General features: G+C 42.4%; 1 protein-coding gene across 7 annotated transcripts in view; it reads right to left on the reverse strand.

Annotated features, from left to right (window-relative positions):
• The window catches only part of ME1 (malic enzyme 1), a 309,975-nt gene that overhangs the window by 167,284 nt on the left and 124,036 nt on the right, over positions 1–18,655 (reverse strand). For all 7 annotated transcript variants that reach the window (XM_053287114.1, XM_053287115.1, XM_053287112.1 and 4 more), the window contains one exon: positions 18,226–18,375. In XM_053287114.1, the coding sequence (XP_053143089.1) occupies positions 18,226–18,375 (150 nt within the window). The remainder of the gene's footprint in view (positions 1–18,225; positions 18,376–18,655) is intronic.

The raw sequence follows: 18,655 nt of genomic DNA on the forward strand, positions 1-18,655 counted from the left end.
ACATGAAAGGTTAACCAGGGTGTCCTATCTATCCATCTATATATCTCTGAAAGATTCAATCTTTCAGCATTTGAAACATGTTCAAATTGAATCACTTAAGCAGTCTTCAGTGAGTTCACAACCAAATACTTGCAATGCTTCATTGCACTCATGTGCAAGTTCCTGGTTACCTCAAATACATCCAACTCCACGGTCTTTCATACGGAATCCTCCAACACTGATTATGAAAAATGTACCAAGTTCTACTGAAATCAAGCAGACTTCATAAATGCCATAATACTATCAGTGGTTTCTGTCTGGTCAATGGCCGTAATAAAGATTCCATTCCATTCCAATAAAATCAATGATTAATCAGTTGCAAAGCAGGTAACCTGTCAACCTCTTAATCAACAGATTTAAGATACAAACAGCTAGTACAACTGTACCAGCAGCAACTGTTCAAAGTCCTGCTCATGTATTCCATGTATTTCCTTGTCATCAGAAATGAATGAAAAAACATCAGATGAAACCAAAGGGTGAGAAGCTTACCAATTGCTGAGGCTATGTTATCAGATACTTAATATGCCTTGTGGAATGCTGTTGTACCCCAACTTTAAGTATACAGAAGCAGGAATTTTCATTCTCAGATACCAACAATAGTTGAAGGTCCATTGCTATTCAACCTGCTTCATTGCCAAGGCCTTTTGCTAGTTAACATTGGAGGCCATATTTCAAACTTCAGGCTACACAGAGACTAAACTTTACAAAAAAGAAACACTGACCATGTCAGTAGTAGGCAAAATAGGAGTGACCAAGTATACAGAGAGGACAAAAGGAAGTACTGTTTCACATAATGCATAATTAACTTATGGAATTCTCAGCCACAAGATATGGACAGCCAACAGCCTAGATGTCTTTAAGAGGGGTTTAGATAAATTCATGGAAGACAGGTTTATCAATGGCTACTGTTCTGAGGGCTATAGGCCACCTCCAGTCTCAGAGACAGGATGCCTCTAAATACCAGTTGCAGGGGAGTAACAGCAGGAGAGAGGACATGTTCTCAGCTCTTGCCTGTGGGCTGCTTCCCTGGGGCATCTTGTGAACTACTGTGTGAAACAGGATGCTGGACTAGATGGACCTTGGGCCTGATCCAGCAGGGCTCTTCTTATGAACTGCATTCTGCTGATAGTACAGTGCACAGCTAAAATCTAGTATGAGCAGATAGCAATGAAAATCGATAACATCCCACAAAAGATGAAAATTTGGCTGGCTTAGAGTAGAGCTGTTCCTAACAGGCTGCATCCTAACAGGCTGAATTGAGGTTGAAAGTGAGGCATGGGGAATTTGGTTTGCTATGGTTTTTTCCCCACGCTTGACAAATCTGATTGGGTTCAAGCCTGAAAGTCAAATGATAATGCATTTTTGTAATATCTTTTATTTTAGTCATCTGTCTTATCCAAAATCACATTGGGGGGAAAAAGTTTTAGAGCAAGATAACTTCATTCCTCACCCCCACCTCAACTTGGGGGTTATCCCTGCTAACTTGGCTAAGAAGCACCTTTTTAACATGGTGATTCTCTTTATTTAGCAGAGGGAGAGTAACTGGCCCTATCCACCCCCAGCACAGTACCTCCAGTGACTGTTGCTGGTGTCTGTCTTATGTTCCTTTTTAGATTGTGAGCCCTTTGGGGACAGGGATCCATCTTACTGATTTATTATTTCGCTGTGTAAACCGCCCTGAGCCATTTTTGGAAGGGTGGTATATAAATGGAAGGAAGGAAGGAAGGAAGGAAGGAAGGAATTTAATACATAACTGGTACAGCACCAACTTGCAGGTAAAATCTGTACCCAGAGAATACACCATTATTTTTCAGAAACAACTGAGCAATACCTCATAGGGGTTTCTGAGCCTGAAAACTGTGCCCCAGCTTCCCCTACAGCAATAGACTTTTAGCTGCAACTCTTAAACTGGGTGTGGGGTTTTCAGCACTAAAAGCAGCACATTAGTCTAGAGGCAGCATCCAAACTCATGTATAACTTGTAGGGATGTGTATGGAACTGGCCCATGCACTGCCGGGAAGGCAGGGAGGGGGTGGGGGTGTTGTTGCTTTAAATGACAGGGAAGGCACTGCCTCCCTGTCAGCCCCCGCCCCTCCGCTTCCCCCCTGAAGGCACTCTCCAGAAAATCAGGGGCGCTGGGCTGCAGTGTTCCTGCCTGCAGCCCCAGCAGCCTCACCACTCTCATGGTCGGGGCGTGCATGTGTACGCATTCGTGTCAGCCATGAGTGTGGTGATGCTTCTGGGACTGCAAGCAGGAACACTGCAGCCCAACACCCCTGCTTTTCCAGAGAATGCCAGTGGTGGGGGGGAGCAGCAGGGCAGGGGCTGACAGGTAGGCAGCGCCTTCTTAAAGCAACCCCCCCCCCCGCCCTCCAAACCGGTACGAATGCCATTGGATGGAACCTGTTCAGCACTCCAGGAAGGGAGGACCAAACTGGTTCCATTCACATCCCTAACAACTTGTAGCCTTGTGACCATTAATAGAGCATGTCTTGTATCAAGGGGCATAGGGGACAAAGTTGTGACAAAGGACATATAGAGTACTGATTAAAAATAGAGCAAAGAGTGAGAAATGATAAGTGTTGTTTTCTTGTTTTTAACAGCTTTTAAAGTGTGACTAATTTATTTATTTAAATCCCGCCCCCACCGGTCTTTTGACCTTGAAGGTCCCAAGGTTGTTCTCAATCAAAACATTTAAAACAATAATTTAATATTTTTATGAAATAAGATGATTTAACAGCCCCATTGTTGGTGGTACCCAAACATATGCAGACCCTGCCCAGCATCACAGCTCTTTCCTCCTGCCTCTGCTATTTGACCTGATCCACCTCAGCCAGAAGGAAGCAGAGGGATTAAGGAGGAACTGCAGCACAGCAACAGCTAAAGATACCGCTTAGTGCTGGCTAATCCCTGTCTATCTTGGGTTTGTAGAATAAAGTGTACCTTTCCTTGCATATTTAAAATGCTATAGAAATGAATAATCACATGGCCAGTCCTATGCTTAATACTTGCTGTGTCAAGTAAGTTGAAAGAACTGGGCATCTCCATTACTATGCCAGCACCACAACATACCCCATGACAATGTGGTCTTGCAGATATGTGGTATCAGTATAATATGCAGATACTGTCAGAGCTACCTTTTGAGGCCAAGGTGTATGTTGCTTTTGTCTACATTTGTCTTTTTATTTCAGTTCTAGAAATTCTTCATTATTTTTTTCCAGCTCACAGCAAAATTGCTAAAATTGATCCCAGATGCCATCCATCAACCACTGCTCCTGCCTAGGCATTTTTAATTAGAAGACAACACTCAGTCTTCTAGAATCTGACTTAGCCATTGATAAATAATAAACGTTTTGCAGTCCTGCTCATTTTGTATAATTCCCTTTTCCACCAACCATAAATGCTCTCCTTATAAATGAGCAAGAAGAAAATCCAAGAAATGGGATATTCTGAGTTCATTTTATTGTTAACTTTTATGTTGGCTGTTGCAAACCATACATTTTAATTATGATCTAATTAAAATACCTTAGTGAATTATTAACCTAACAGAGGATTGTCAAAAGCTGGCTATGGAGATTTGGGGGGCGACGGTGGGGGGGTGGGAGGCAGAATTGGATGAAGTCCTAAGGTAACATTTGAAAGAGCTAAACATCTGGACTTTATCTGGCTTAATGTCAATAAAGAAAATCAACTCTAATTTATTAGAGAAAATGATAGTCTGAGTTTCATGCTTTTCCAAATAAATTATCTAACATCTCCCTATATCTATGTAGACTCTTATAGTTGTGGTGTAGTTATGAACATTTTTAAAAGATCTGTCCTGATAAGCATAGTTTTATAACAGTTTACAGCAAATAAATATAGTAAGAAACAAAGTCAAATTTCATGGGTGACATCCAAGTCTTTGGCACAGTGGAGCACCATTGAGAGCACCAAGAGAGAGCTGCACTCATGCAAGGACCACTTCAGTTTGCAAAAGGACTGGCTGTGTGGTTGCAACTCTCCTTCTGAAAAACAAAAGGTGCTTACATCCAAGGTGCAGCACAGCAGCAAAGGTTTGGATGTCCCTCACTATTTTGCAAATTTTACCAAGCACCACACCTGTCATTTATATCTATATATACCTATTTAAAAGGTAAGAAAACAGAAGACAGGATTATAACAGAAAACCCATAAGCAGAGTGTTTTTGGTGGACTGTAATCACATCCACAGAGATAGGAACATAGGAAACATAGGAAACTGCCATATACTGAGTCAGACCATTGGTCTATCTAGCTCAGTATTGTCTTCACAGACTGGCAGCAGCTTCTCCAAGGTTGCAGGCAGGAATCTCTCTCAGCCCTATCTTGGAGAAGCCAGGGAGGGAACTTGAAAACTTCTGCTCTTCCCAGGGCAGCTTCATCCCCTGAGAGGAATATCTTGCAGAGCTCACACATCAAGTCTCCCATTCATATGCAACCAGGGCATACCCTGCTTAGCTATGGGGACAAGTCATGCTTGCTACCACAAGACCAGCTCTCCTCTCCTCTCTCAAATGTTTGGGATGCCCCTAACTACAGGAGTTCTGGACGGGGGTAGGGTATATAAGAGTTCTACTTGTAATGATGTGCTCAAGACCATTAATCAAACTTGTATAGAATAAAAGGATAACATGGAAGCAAACAAATAACTGGCTACAACATCCTCCTCTGTCGTCATCATCAGTTTCAAATTCAAATCATGATGCGTTGGAGGTTTTTTTGGTGATTTCTAATTACTTATTGGAGTCTGGCCCAAGGAAAGAGCTTGGTTACTTTCCCCATTACAAATTGAAACACAATCCTAACATTTCAGTCTCCTCACTCTTCAGGAGTTTCCAAAACTTAGCAATGGAATACTTGGCCATGATTTTTCCTCATTCTCCACACACTGAGCTTGCTAATAAACCTGAAACACCTGGGTGTTCCACAGGCTGTGCAAAGAAGTTATTTTTGGCATACTAACTAAAATTTCCACTGAACTTTCCCACACCTAAAAGTGCAGCTTAAGAAAAAGAGTACCTGAAAGAGTTGATATTTTATAGAAGCTTTTTAAAAATAATAATAATAATAAATTTATGGCAAAGATCACCCCTTGATAAGCAATAAGAATTGTCCCATGCATATTAAAGAATTTAAATTAAGTTCTTTATTAAAGATAGTTTTTTCACTTTTCACATATTTTAGATCAGATTCCTCATTAACAGAGTTCTTTTAAACACCTTGAACTATGGCACACATATACAGCAGCTATGTAGTACATAATGGTGCACACCAAATACCCTAATGAAGCCCATCTTGGACTTTGCTCTGCAATTAGTTTTTTCCCCCAAAAATGGCAGCATGCACAGAGGGTTAATCTCAAATAGGAAACCTGACACCTAATCAAAAGTAATAAAGGTGAGATGATCTAGGACAAACTTTAAAAAGAACAGAATTTGCTTGATACTGTACTAATAATTTTCAATAGACATCAAAGTCATGCGCAGGAAAGTGGCAGGGTGGCAGTGGAGCAGGTAAGGACCTACTTCTTAGGGGAACTGCTCCCCACTCCACCAAACCAGTTCAGCTGCAGGTGCTCAAGCCAAATTTGGTGCTTCCCCAAGGAAGTGCTGAACTGGTTTGTGCATATCCCTACTCGCCTCGCCTTTCCCACCACCTGCAGCAGCAGCAGCAACACTGCCCATCCCAAGCATGGTGCACCGCGCATTTCTACTTCTCAGGCTTGGTCGGTCATGGCTGGAGCACAGCCATGCCTACACCGCTGCTGAGGAGCAAAGCAGAGATGAGCAGTGCTGCCTGGAGAATTCTCACACAGTGAGCTTAAACATGGGCTAGCCTTAAACGCAAGAGAGGGGTATCCTAGAGCAAATCTTAGACAACCCAAAAAAACTGACACAAAAAGGAGATTCTTTTTTTTTTAACCCCAGACATAGAATGGGCTAAGCTCCAATATGGAGGGGAAAACTCAAATCATGTATGGGTGCTCTCTAATATATTGCATGGACTTTGGCGTAATTCTGGCCAATATGCAAATGCACACCCACCTTCTCAGGGGTGAAGTAAAGTAAAGTCACTGTCTAGGAATGCTCATGGCTGAACATGCAGCTCCAGAGACTGGGACAATGCGTCACAGCCTCCAGGAACCCCACAATGTATCACGCAACATGAACAATGCATTGGGGGTTTTCCCCCGGAGATGGACATTCTAGACACCCATCTCTGTGTCCTCTGGGGCTAAACATCAGTGAACACACAATCCAATAGCCCAGGTTAAGACAGCGCTCGCTCCCTTAACCTTGGGTAACAGCCAGGCTAAAAAGCTAGGCTAGGCAGCGCTGGCCCGCCAGGATCAGGCCCATTCCTGGCGATTCTCAAGCGCAGCCTAACCCAGGCTGGCTATCCCTAGCCTGGGTTAGGCTGGATGTGAGAAAAGCCTCAGAAGCTTATTGAAAGTTTCCTTCGCAATTATATTTAAAAATGTATGTGTGTGGGGGGGGGATTCACCCCAGCCAATAACTATTTGCAAGAAGAAATTCAATAAAGCGACACAATTGCTGATAACTTACTTCATAATACTGAAGCAAAAGTTTGTGTCCCTGTAGTCTGAACCAGTTAACCTTGTAAAAGTCATACTTTATAGACAATGAAGCTTTACTGGAATATCAAGAAGATAATATCAAGATGGAAGATAGGTAACATAATCCCTTTCACTAGAATAATTATTAGGACTATGCTATTTTCCTCTGGCAGAATGTTTGCAGCTATCTGTAGAGCAAAGGTGGCTACAGAGGGGAAGGTTTAACTCACATTGAGGCTGTTTTCACGCGCGAGCAAAACAGGGCTAAAGAAGCGAAGCGATGGCAAACCTGCCGAAGAGCCCTGCCTGTTAGCAAGGGTAAAGGGCGCAAGCACACCCTGAGCCCAAGGGAAATGACTGTGTGTTGATGCCGCAAGGCTTCACATGGTGCTGACACAGCAGCAGCCTCCCGACCAGTGCTGGGAGAATCCGCACAAAGCTCATCACACTTGTGTGGTGCATTACAGGAGGGCTGGGGTGACGCGTCTCGGTCCTCAACCCTCCACACTGCCAAAGAAGGCAGCTGCACATCTGGGTGCACGTTCTCCATGCCCAGCATGGACAGAGGGATCATCTGTGGGGGAGGTATGCTTTTCAAGGCTTGCTACCTGAGCACCCCGAGCCCTTTCTCATGAATTGTGAGAAAGGACTAATCAATCTAAAGGTGGTATCGCTGGGGTGGAGGCTGCTTTCTAAGGTCCTGGGCTCTGTTTGAAAGGGGCATTGGAGGCACTTGGACTACCTTGGCATTCTGAATGGAAAACTTCCCCAGAGATATAAAAGATGAATCAATCATACAGCTTCTTATAAAGCAAACCCTGGCTCCATTTCTATCCCCTTCCTCTGCGGTCTCCCTTGTCAAGTTTTAGACTTAACGTTCCTTAGGACAGGCATCTGTATTCTCATTCTTTGTAAAATATGATGTACATGAGTGGCACTAAATCAGGTTTTAATTCTCAGGGTATATTGCTTTTTAATATTTACTTATTATAACCTGCTTTTACGTAAGATTCCTGGTGGTCTCCTATCCATAACACTGAAATACAAAAGAAATGTGCCACTGAAGAAGCAGGATACCACTAAGATTACACCTGTTTAGTCTCAGCTTTGCTGCAGCATCAGGTGTCACAGAGCATTCAGTGGGCCAATGTGCTGTCCTGTTTATCCTCATAGGAACAAAGACAGAAGAATCCAGCAAATCAGAAACAATACTCATACCATTAGGAAAGGCTCATCTATAGGTATTGTTGATCTTGCCCATAATTGATCAAAACCTTCCCCCTCAGAATTAAAAAGAAAATCTATTTCCTCTTCACCCCTCCCAGCAAGAATTTGTCTAAATAATTCCCATTAAATAAATAGACAGAGGAGGGCCATTTTACCTGACATTAGCCTGGAAATGTCTCCAGAAACTTAGCTTAAAGTGTAGGCATCTAGGATTCATTTAGATATACTCCATATATCTGCATATAGCTGTTCTCAAGTGAGCACTTGGGTGAGGAAACATACTGCAACCTAGGCACTATGAATGCAATCACTGTCAAACTTCCATAAGATCTCAGAGATCAACAGAGCCAATGTCAACGAAGTCGTAGCTCATATATCACATTACCTGAACATGAACTCAGGAACAACAAGTGGAAAAAAAGAAGTAACAACTGAACCCACCCTGGCCCCTAGTCTTTAGCCACACAAAGATCCAATTTCATCCATCTAAAGTAGCAACACACTAGCACAGAAGTGTTCTTCATCTATCACTTTGCAAAGCAGAATGCTCTTCATGAGTTGTCAGAAAAGTCTTTTAGACTAGCTGATACACACACACACACACACACACACACACACGCATAAATGTAACATTTCCAGGTAAACAGGAAATTTTATGGTTTTATTTCTGAAAACCAAAGGACTATATTTTAACTAAGCTGACCTTTTTGTTGGAAAGCAGAGAAAGTTGGAAAGCAGAGAGAGGTGGCTATTAGGTTATCACTGACAGACACAAAGAATATGTTGTTTGCAAAGTGCTAACATACACTTTGCTGATTTAACTGGCTTTAATCTTCTTTACATGGAACATGTAGAACTTTAATTTGAAGGAAAACAGTTATTTGTGTTTCAATGATATCTAGGTTGTTCTATGAAGGATCAAGTTCACCAGTAAGAAACAGAGTTCATAAGATTTCATGATGGACTAAGGTAGCTTGTAATCGGAGAACTCCCCCTACCCACCCACCCCAATCATGGCATTACAGATAATCAGGATGCTGGAATCAACAGCTGCGGGAAGTCTATAGACGACCACACACAGAAACAGAGGGAGTGCATTGTACGCCAGGAACAAACAGTTTGCACTGCTGAACTTGTGAGTTATGAGAAATTTTATAGATACTGACCTTCTGCTGTATCATGTAATGCCTACCTAATGATCATCAATGAGAGCATTGATGTGAAAATGAAAAGGAAGTTGATAAAATGCAACTTAAAAATACATGGATACACAATCACGCAGTAAATACTTCATGGAAGGGGAAGTGGAGAGATGTTGAACCTCACTCAGGTATCAACATTTTAAAGGTATTTCCACTATAAATACCAAGACGAAATTTGGATCACAAATAGTCCAAGACACCATGAGAAGTCTGAAAGCATACCTTATACATTTTTTAAAATAATGAATGAATGAAAAACTTTATTACAGTCAATAACCAGCAGTATGTTATATATCACACTAACCGCAAGACACAAAGCCTATCTCATACTAGTGGCCAGTACTCCAGTAGGGGTGTGCACAGAAACAGCTGGTCCAGTTTGGTTCGAGTGCAAACGGCACTCGAACCTGACCAGACCAGTTTGGTCCAGCCCCCCATCGAACCACCTCCCCCCAGGTTCGGTCCGGGGCGGGAGGTCGTTAATTATTATTTTTAATTTAAACAAATTTTTTTTACTTCTAGCCCCTTGGGGGGGGGCTTCCTAAAGGCCGCGGGGTGTGTGTATGCGAAGGTTCCCCCTCCCGCCGCTGGCCTCGGTAATCACCGCCGCGGCCCACTTTACCATAAGTAGGCACGTTGGCCATTTTGCCTGCCACCAAATGTGTGCAAATGGCCTCTTCGAGGCCTGACATGGCCCAGGGCCTCACAGAGACCATTTGGGCATGCACAGTGGCAGGAAAAATGGCCACTATGAGTACTTACGGAGGCCTGAACAGGCCAGAAAGTACAGTAAAACGAGTCACAGCGGTGATTACTGAGGCTAGTGGGGGGAGGGGGAACCTTCATGGACAGCCCCCACCCCCGGCCTTTAGGAAGCCCCCTAAGGGGGCTAGAGGTAAATAATGGTTTTTTAAATTTTAAAAATGAAATTTGTGAACTGGCGGGAAGGGGTTCAGTCCCAGTCAGGACAGAACCGGGGGAGGGTTGTTTCAACCCTGAAACAACCAACCCCCAAACCAAACCCCCAATTAGTTTGCACATCCCTATACTCTAGCACAGAACAAGCTAAGCCACCATACAAAAGCTGAAATACTAATCAAATCATTTATTTCAGTCCAGATGAAATACAGGACTATGGGAATTCCCCTTCAAGCACCTGAACCAGTATGCGTGCACGCATCTGTCTGCAGAAGTCACCAGGAATCTATTCATCTTAAGATACTGATTGATCGATCGATCGATTGATTGAGTGCCGTCAAGTTGGTGTCGACTCTTAGCGAACACATAGATAGATTCTCTCCAGGATGATCTGTCTTCTACTTGGCTTTTAAGGTCTCTCAGTGGTGCATTCATTGCTGTCATAATCGAGTCCATCCACCTTGCTGCTGGTTGTCCTCTTCTTCCACTTGCCTTCAACTGCCCAGCTGCCCAGAGACATAAGTTTGGGCAGGGTATAAAATAAATAAATAAATAAAACTTTCCCCAGCATTATGGACTTCTCAAGGGAGCTGGATTTTCGCATAATGTGTCTGAAGTATGATAGTTTGAGCCTGGTCATTTGTGCCTCGAGTGAAAATTCTAGATTGATTTGTTCTATGATCCATTTGTTTGTTTTCCTGGCTGTTCCTCAAAAGTCTTCTCCAGCACCAAGGTTCAAAAGATATATTTACTACAAAATCATATAGGCACTTTACTGACAAATGCAAAAATATGGACAAGGGATACAATCAAAGGGCAAATTTTGACAATTCTTTTCCAGCCCACATGATTTAATAGGGAATAAAATCTCTTGTATTCGAGCTGAACTAGATGCTACAGAATCTATTTCGGAGGTGTCCAGCAGCTCCTCTTGTGTGGTTAGATTGGATCAATTTCAATTTGTGATTCCCGAGGATGTGGACAAGATACTTGGGACATTGCACCTTACCACTTGTTCTCTCAACCCTTGCCCAACATGACTTACCTGATCTAGCAGTGAGGTTATTGGAGACGGCCTTGTTAAGATCATCAATACTTCTCTGAGGGAGGGCAGGATGCCTCCTTGTCTCAAGGAGGCAATTATTAGATCACTCTTAAAGAGTCCTACATTGGATCCCTCAGAATCAGGCAATTATACGCCTGTCTCCAATCTCCCATGGTTGGGCAAGAGGGTGGTGGCGTCTCAGCTCCAGGCTGTACTGGAGGAAGCAAATTATCTTGACCCATTTCAAACTGGATTTCGGGTGGGCTTTTGGATTGAGATGGCCTTGGTCAGCCTGTTGGATGATCTCCAATTAGGAATCGACAGGGGGAATGTGACTCTGTTGGTCCTTTTGGATCTCTCAGCAGCTTTCGATACAATCGACCATGATATCCTTCTTGGGCACCTGAAGGGGTTGGAAGTGGGAGGCATGGCTTTGCAGTAGTTCCGCTCCTATCTCTCGGGTAGGCTCCAGATGGTGTTGCTTGGAGACTGTTGCTCTTCAAAACAAGAGCTTCTGTATGGAGTCCCGCAAGGCTTTTTAACATCTACATGAAACCGCTGAGCTCATCAGGGGATTTGGTGCAGGGTGTTATCAGTATGCTGATGACACCCAAATCTATTTCTCCATGTCAACCATCAGGAAATAGCCTAACTTCCCTAAATGCCTGCCTGGAGGAGGTAATGCGCTGGATGAGGGAGAATAAACTGAGGCTGAATCCAAGCAAGATGGAGGTTCTCATTGTAGGAGGTCGAGACTTAGGAAGTGGTTTAGATCTGCCTTTTCTGGGAGGGGGCTGCACTCCCCCAAAAAGAGCAGGTACGTAGTCTGGGAGTACTTCTGGACCCAGACCTCTCCCTGATTTCTCAGGTTGAGGCAGTGGCCAGGAGTGCTTTCTATCAGCTTTGGCTGATTCGCCAGCTATGTCCATTTCTGGAGATAAACAACCTTAAAACAGTGGTCCATATGCTGGTAAAATCCAGGCTTGACTACTGCAATGTGCTCTATGTTGGGCTGCCTTTGAATGTAGTTTGGAAACTGCAGATGGTACAGAATGCAGCAGCCAGGTTGGTCTCCGGGGTTGCCTGAGGAGATCATATTACACCCATTTTAAAAGAACTATACTGGCTGCCAATAAGTTTCCAGGCGAAAAACAAAGTACTGGCTATTACCTATAAAGCCCTAAACAGCTTGAGTCCTAGGTATTTAAGAGAGTGCCTTCTTCTTCATCAACCCCACTGCCTGTTAAGATCATCTGGTGAGGTCCGGGACTCTGGAATGTGCTTCCTAACAAAATTAGAGTTTCCCACTTCTCTGAATGTTTTTAAGAAGACTCTAAAAACATACCTGTTCAGTCAGGCTTTTTAGTTTATAATTTTAAAGCTTTGATTTTATAGTTTTTATTATATTTTACACTGTTTTTTATTTATTTACTTACTTACCTACCTACCATATTTGTATACCACCCAAAACACAAGTCTCTGGGTGGTTTACAACAAAACAATAAAACAAAAAGATTAAAACATTACAACAATTAAAAATTTAAAAGATGAAAACTATTAAAAATCAAACGATTAAAACAGTATCTAATTAATTATGTTAATGTTTTAATGGTTTTATATTGTGAACTGCCCAGGGACATTTTTGTATGGGGCGGTATATAAATGTACAAAATAAATAAATAAATAAATAATGTTGGCATGCACTGATTATATGGCAGGAGGGAGAACATGACTCTGTTATGCCTTATGGACATTATGTGCAGGTGCTTCAACTTTGTAGAGAAAGATCATGCCCTCTAAATGTGAAAAATGGTTTCTCCATTAACAGATTTAAATTTTTCATGAGCCCTGACTTACAACATATACATACCAAGTCTCAGATTAACCACAATATAAGTATTGGAAAGATTCACAAATGTGAACTTTTTTTAATGGCTTAAGAAACATGAGAAGGTAAAATAATGGAAGTCTAGTGTAAAATTACACTTGTTTCCAAAATTTCTTGTCCTTTTTGGGTCTGGAAAATCCAGCTCAAACACAGTGCATGATATGTGGTGTTTGAACAACTGTAATTATGCATAGAGGGGGAAAATACCTATGTTTATTACTGGGTTTTTACATAATCATTTTAAACTGAAACATAGGGGAAGTAGACATTCACTTAACTATCAGATATGTTACTAATGCAAAGGTCTATAAAACTTTATGAATCTACTGAGATTCTAATACCAGAAATACCTCAGCAACGTTATAGAGCTTGTTGGCTATATAACAATGTCATTTCATCATTTCTGATACCATATTACTGAAACATAAATATAGAACGAAAATGGTCTATATTGCAATTTTAGGTATAATGGAGATTTTTTCCCCTTCAAATCAGATTTTAAAAAATATTTTAAAACAGTAGGAAAAATTGAGATCAGCTAATATGCCATTGATGTGAGATCAACTTACCCTATGCCTAGTATCCTTGGGAACACCATAAATGCTAGAAGTGGAGCTTATTGCAATGGTATCGTATAGAAGGGGGCTAAATAGTTTGATGAAGAGCACAACCAGAATAAAATATTGCAAAGTAGTCAACAATGTCTCAATGAGAGCTTGACCACAAAAAGAGGGAGAAAGAACAACAAGGTGGCTATAGGCCACCTCCAGCCTCCGAGGCAGGATGCCTCTGCATACCAGTTGCAGGAGCAGGCGCGTAACAATGATAGGGCAAGGGGAGACAGTTGTCTGGGGGCCCCACTGCCTGGAGGGGCACCCCAGAGGCACTTCATGTGACTCCCCATTGCCCCCTGCCCAGCCCCAAGGCCCCTCAGCCACTTGCCCTCTTCGCCGTCTCTCCTGCTTGTTCTGCTGGCCCGCAATGGAAGCAGCAGGCAAGCTGCAAAGAGCTCCTTTTCTCCCGGCTCTCAGCTGATCGGCGGGTGGGCGGGGCTTCCACGGGGGCCTCCGTGTAGGCCGCAGTGAAGCCTGAACTTGAGTAGGGCCCAAGCCAGCCAGGAAGGAGGAGGCAGCCAGAGTGTTCTCTGCAGCAGAAGACCCCTTGCTGCCCTGCCCAACCCAGACCAGCATTTGCCAGGTAGAGTGTGAACTCCTTTTTGTGGTTACCTTTCCCGCCCCCCCCCAATATATAGGGATCTGCTTGCCATAGGGCTTGGATATGGGGGGGGGAGGGACCGAGAAGTCTCTGAATATTTATTTTGAAACAGCTTGGAAAATTTGCTGACTTTAAAAAACTATCTAAAAAGTCCTATACGTGGCTTGTTTCATGGCAGAAAATTGCAAAAACTTCTGGAACAGTATTTTATTAATTTTATTTATTCATTCATTCATTTATAAATGCACTTATGTTCAAGTTGTTTTGCAACCCAGAAGGTCTGAGTGAGAACTGTGAAGCATGTGTGGTGCTTTTATTTTATTTTTCTTGTGTGTGAACTGCTCCCCAATAACTTGCAGGGACTTCAGGGTAAATCTGGCCAACATGTGAATGCAGCACCTCCATTCCAGAGGAGATGTGTCTTAAAGGGCTTTAAAAGCCTCCTGTGAAAAACCTCCTGCAATCAAACTTGACTGAATTTGTTCAGAATTCTGAGAAAACAAACATAGGTTCACCCTGCATGGTTGAAAGTCTCCTTTGCTAATCTGCAGTGAGGGGCCCATTTTAATAATTCATCTTTCTAGTGTGTTCTAGGCATTAAAAGTAATACAAATGTATAGTACTCAATGTATATCACTATATATTGTGACGTGTGTGTGTGTGTATTCAGTGAAATGTATTTGCAGGCAGCATACTTATTTTGGAATATCAGACTTAAATCCTTGGGGGCCTGGGGTGTGCGGAGGCCCTGGACTTGGGGGGGGGGCCATTTTAAAATCTTGTCTCTGGGCCCACTCCAACCTTGCTACACCCCTGTGCAGGTATGCCCTCAACTCCTGCCTGTAGGCTTCCAGCGGCATCAGGTGGACCACTGTCTGAAACACAATTTTGGACTAGATGGGCCTTGGGCCTGATCTAGCAGGGCTCTTCTTATGTTCTTAAATTTCACTACTTCTCTCCTGCCTTTTATTTTTATAATATCATGCCTAAAGAAGTATCAAAAGCATGCTGATTAGTTCGTGACATTTTAGTTCCAGCATAGTTATCATCTTGTTTTGGTTTTTTAATTATTGTCCAATCAATTAACATAGCTACCTGCAGTTGTTTCAAAATAAAATAGTTCTTTTGATTGTGGAGCAAAAGCTAACTATAGATTGTAACGTGTCAAAAGCTTTCGGTAAAATTAAATGGTCAGTGACACATTTGTAACCATCCCATATTTTCTATGGGTTCTATATATGCAACCTCATCCACATGTTTGTTAGGAACTCCAGCATGAATGCATCACAACACAATGCACCATTGAAACCTTACGGGCAAGGCTGCAAGGCTGCCAATCATGCTTCCACACAAGATGAGTCTCTGGAGAAAGCAAGCACCTTTGCCTCTTATAGTTTATCTATCTATCATATTTGACATTCATAATCCACTCTAGTGACATCAGATCACGGATGGATAGGGTTGCCCCAAAATGAAGTCTTCTCTAACTTTTCTCTGCAGATAAGAAGAAGCCAAACTAGATGAGATATTGAAAATACATGTCTGGATTTCCCCTTAAATATATGAAAAAAGTAAAAAGGAGGGGGGCAATTTGATCAAAAATGTAGTGCTCATAGACAGCAGTTTTAACTCTTTGTGCCCACGCCATTTCCCACAGTACAAGTCAAACCCTACAAACCTGTTGTATGCAGCAGAGGTATATCCTAACTGGGCAAATAGAATCCTTGAAGAGAGGGATTTATATCAGGAAAAAGGGCATTAAAACCTCCACCGCCATAGCTGCAGTACCAATCCAACTTCACTCTCCACCACCACATGGCTGGTTGGTCATGGATCTCTAATATCTCATCTATGTTCACCCTAAGCTACAAGCAGAGCAGTCTGGCCCAAAGCACTGCCTTCCCTAGACATGTAAAAAGAGGCTATTCTCACACGCACCATAATCCAGACTAGGGAAGCCCAGCCTGGCTTAGGCTGTGTGTGAGAACCACCAGGATTGGCCCGATCTCAGTGGGGCAGCGCTGCATAGACCCGATTTTGAGCCCAGCTCTCAGCCAGGGTTAAGGGCTCGAGCAAACCCTTAACCTGGGCTCCAGGATTGTTTGTTTGCTAGGGCTATGTTTAGCTCCAGTAGACACAGATATGGGTGCCTAGAGTGCCAGTCTCCTGGGGGAATCCTCCAAGCATCACATGTGTAACACAGTGGCCTCTGGAGGCCAGGCGTGGATTAACACAGAGGTAGAGGATGCGTCTGCCTATGGTGGCAAAATCTGAGAATTATTATTATTTACTTACATTTTATATTCCGCTCTTCCTCCAAGGAGCCCAAAGCGGTGAACTACATACTTAAATTTCTCCTCACAACAACCCTGTGAAGTAGGTTAGGCTGAGAGAGAAGTGACTGGCCCAGAGTCACCAAGCTAGTTTCATGGCTGAATGGGGAGTTGAACCCGGGTCTCCCCAGTCCTAGTCCAGCACTCTAACCACTACACCACGCTGGCTCTCGGTGGCAGAAGCGGCACTGGCAGAAGCTCCAGGGAGTGGGGGTGAGGGGAAAGTTCCCCCCTTTACTTTTTTTAAAAACTGTGGTGGCGTCGGCATTAACTCCAGAGAGGGGAAAGTTCCCCCTTTTACTTTAATATTTTTAAAAGCCGCAGCAGTGGCAGTAGCTCGGGGGTGGGAGGGTGACCGGGCAAGAGGAAAGTTCCCCCTTTCGCCCACTAAAGACAGCTGGCGGTGGGATGGGGTGTGGTGGCAGTGGTGGTGTCAGCTGGCTGCGGGGAGGGTGGGGGGAGGAGGAGTGTGCCCCCCTTTTTACCTCTAAGCCCACTGTCTGGGTGGCATCAGCGAGCTCCTTCCTCCTCCCCTCCTACTAGGTGACTGAATGGCCAATTACTTTGCACATGAGCATGTTAGAATATAAAAATGACCACTCTTTAAGAAAACTGGCTACTTCCACCAGCAGCTGGGCCAGATTTTTTTGAATCTGGCTATACACTTTGACAGCCGCCAGATGTAATTTCATATGAGCCACAACTCATCACATTTCCTTCATCTCAAAAGCAGAGTATAGAATGTGCTCCCAGAAAGTCTTCATGGTCCCTTCACTCATCCATCCAAATGGCATTGCATTCCTAATAAACATACAAACGGAACCAGCAGTAATAACTTACACAAAATCAAAACTTTTAATCACTGTAATATCACAGCCAAAAGTGGAGAGCAGCAGAACTAAATGGGATCTTTATAGGGTAGTCGTCCACCCCACCTATTTTCCTAGCATTAGGGTATCTACAATGATAATTGTCAAAAAGTAGTCTGAGCAACATCTATAAAGGGATAATGATGTCACTGTGGATTTGCTGATTTCACAGCTGATTACTGATTTATAATAGCAGCAGATCTTTCCCTTTAAACTGAAGTATGAATATAATGACTTGTTAATATTAATAACTGAAATGCTCAAACATTTCAATAATGGAGTTTATAGCCTCTTAAAAGAGAACCAAGGGAATTACTGTAAACTCTGATACTGTACAAATATACTGTGAGAAAGCGCTGATAAAATGAAATAAAAGTTGGCTACTAAAACAACTGGAAGAAAAACAAATGTGAACTGCACAGACTGATGTTGCCAAGAGGAACATCTTAAAGTAATTTTTGTTCTGTTTTGACCTTTTTAGAGAAAAAGAAAGTATAAAACATTATCAATCTCACATTTTTCTCTACAGCTTTATTCCACCTTTGCCATTTACAGTGCCATTACTTTTAAACAAGGTAAATAAAATAAAGCTTGGGAAGGAATTTTTTGGTTGTATTTTTATTAATCTGCAGTATTGGTCTTTCAGGCAAGTCCAGTTCAATCAAGCAAGATTACAAAATGCATCAATGCTGCAAACACTGAAGTATTGTTTTGCAATGCAATACAAATTACAGTTTAGCTAGACTAAAAGTGTACTAAGTGTAGTTTGAATTATCCTAATTATTCCAGTTTTGGGTTACATTCAGCTATGTGGGGGTGAGGAGACCAGCAGAAACCTGCCAAGGGGGGGAAAGATACAATTACTTGTATGTGAAGTATAACCTTACATACCTTGGCCTCCGAAATGCTATACCATATTGTTGGCACGCCAGACCCACAGTGGGAGTATAAACAATAGGCATAAATCTTTCAATGTCAGAAATCAGCACTTTATAGAAAAGTTTTTCATTTCGATCCTGAAGGCTCATTAACAGGATGTATCTGTAAAAAAAGAAGAAGAAGAAGAATTATAAAATTAGACCAAGACCCATATGTAGCCATAAAAGTAAGTTAAATATAAAACTGGTTGTTGCGTTCTTCATTAAAGCTCTTTTTTTACCTGGAAAAAAGAATTTTTCAGTACTAAAACACTTAAATCATCAGCCTCAGATAGATAGATAGATAGATAGATAGATAGATAGATAGATAGATAGATAGATAGATAGATAGATAGCAAATTTGACTTTGTCGTATGTATTATTTTATTTTCCTTGACTCTTTG

This window comes from Hemicordylus capensis, chromosome 1 (genome assembly GCF_027244095.1).
Source record: "Hemicordylus capensis ecotype Gifberg chromosome 1, rHemCap1.1.pri, whole genome shotgun sequence".
Lineage (NCBI taxonomy): Eukaryota > Metazoa > Chordata > Lepidosauria > Squamata > Cordylidae > Hemicordylus > Hemicordylus capensis.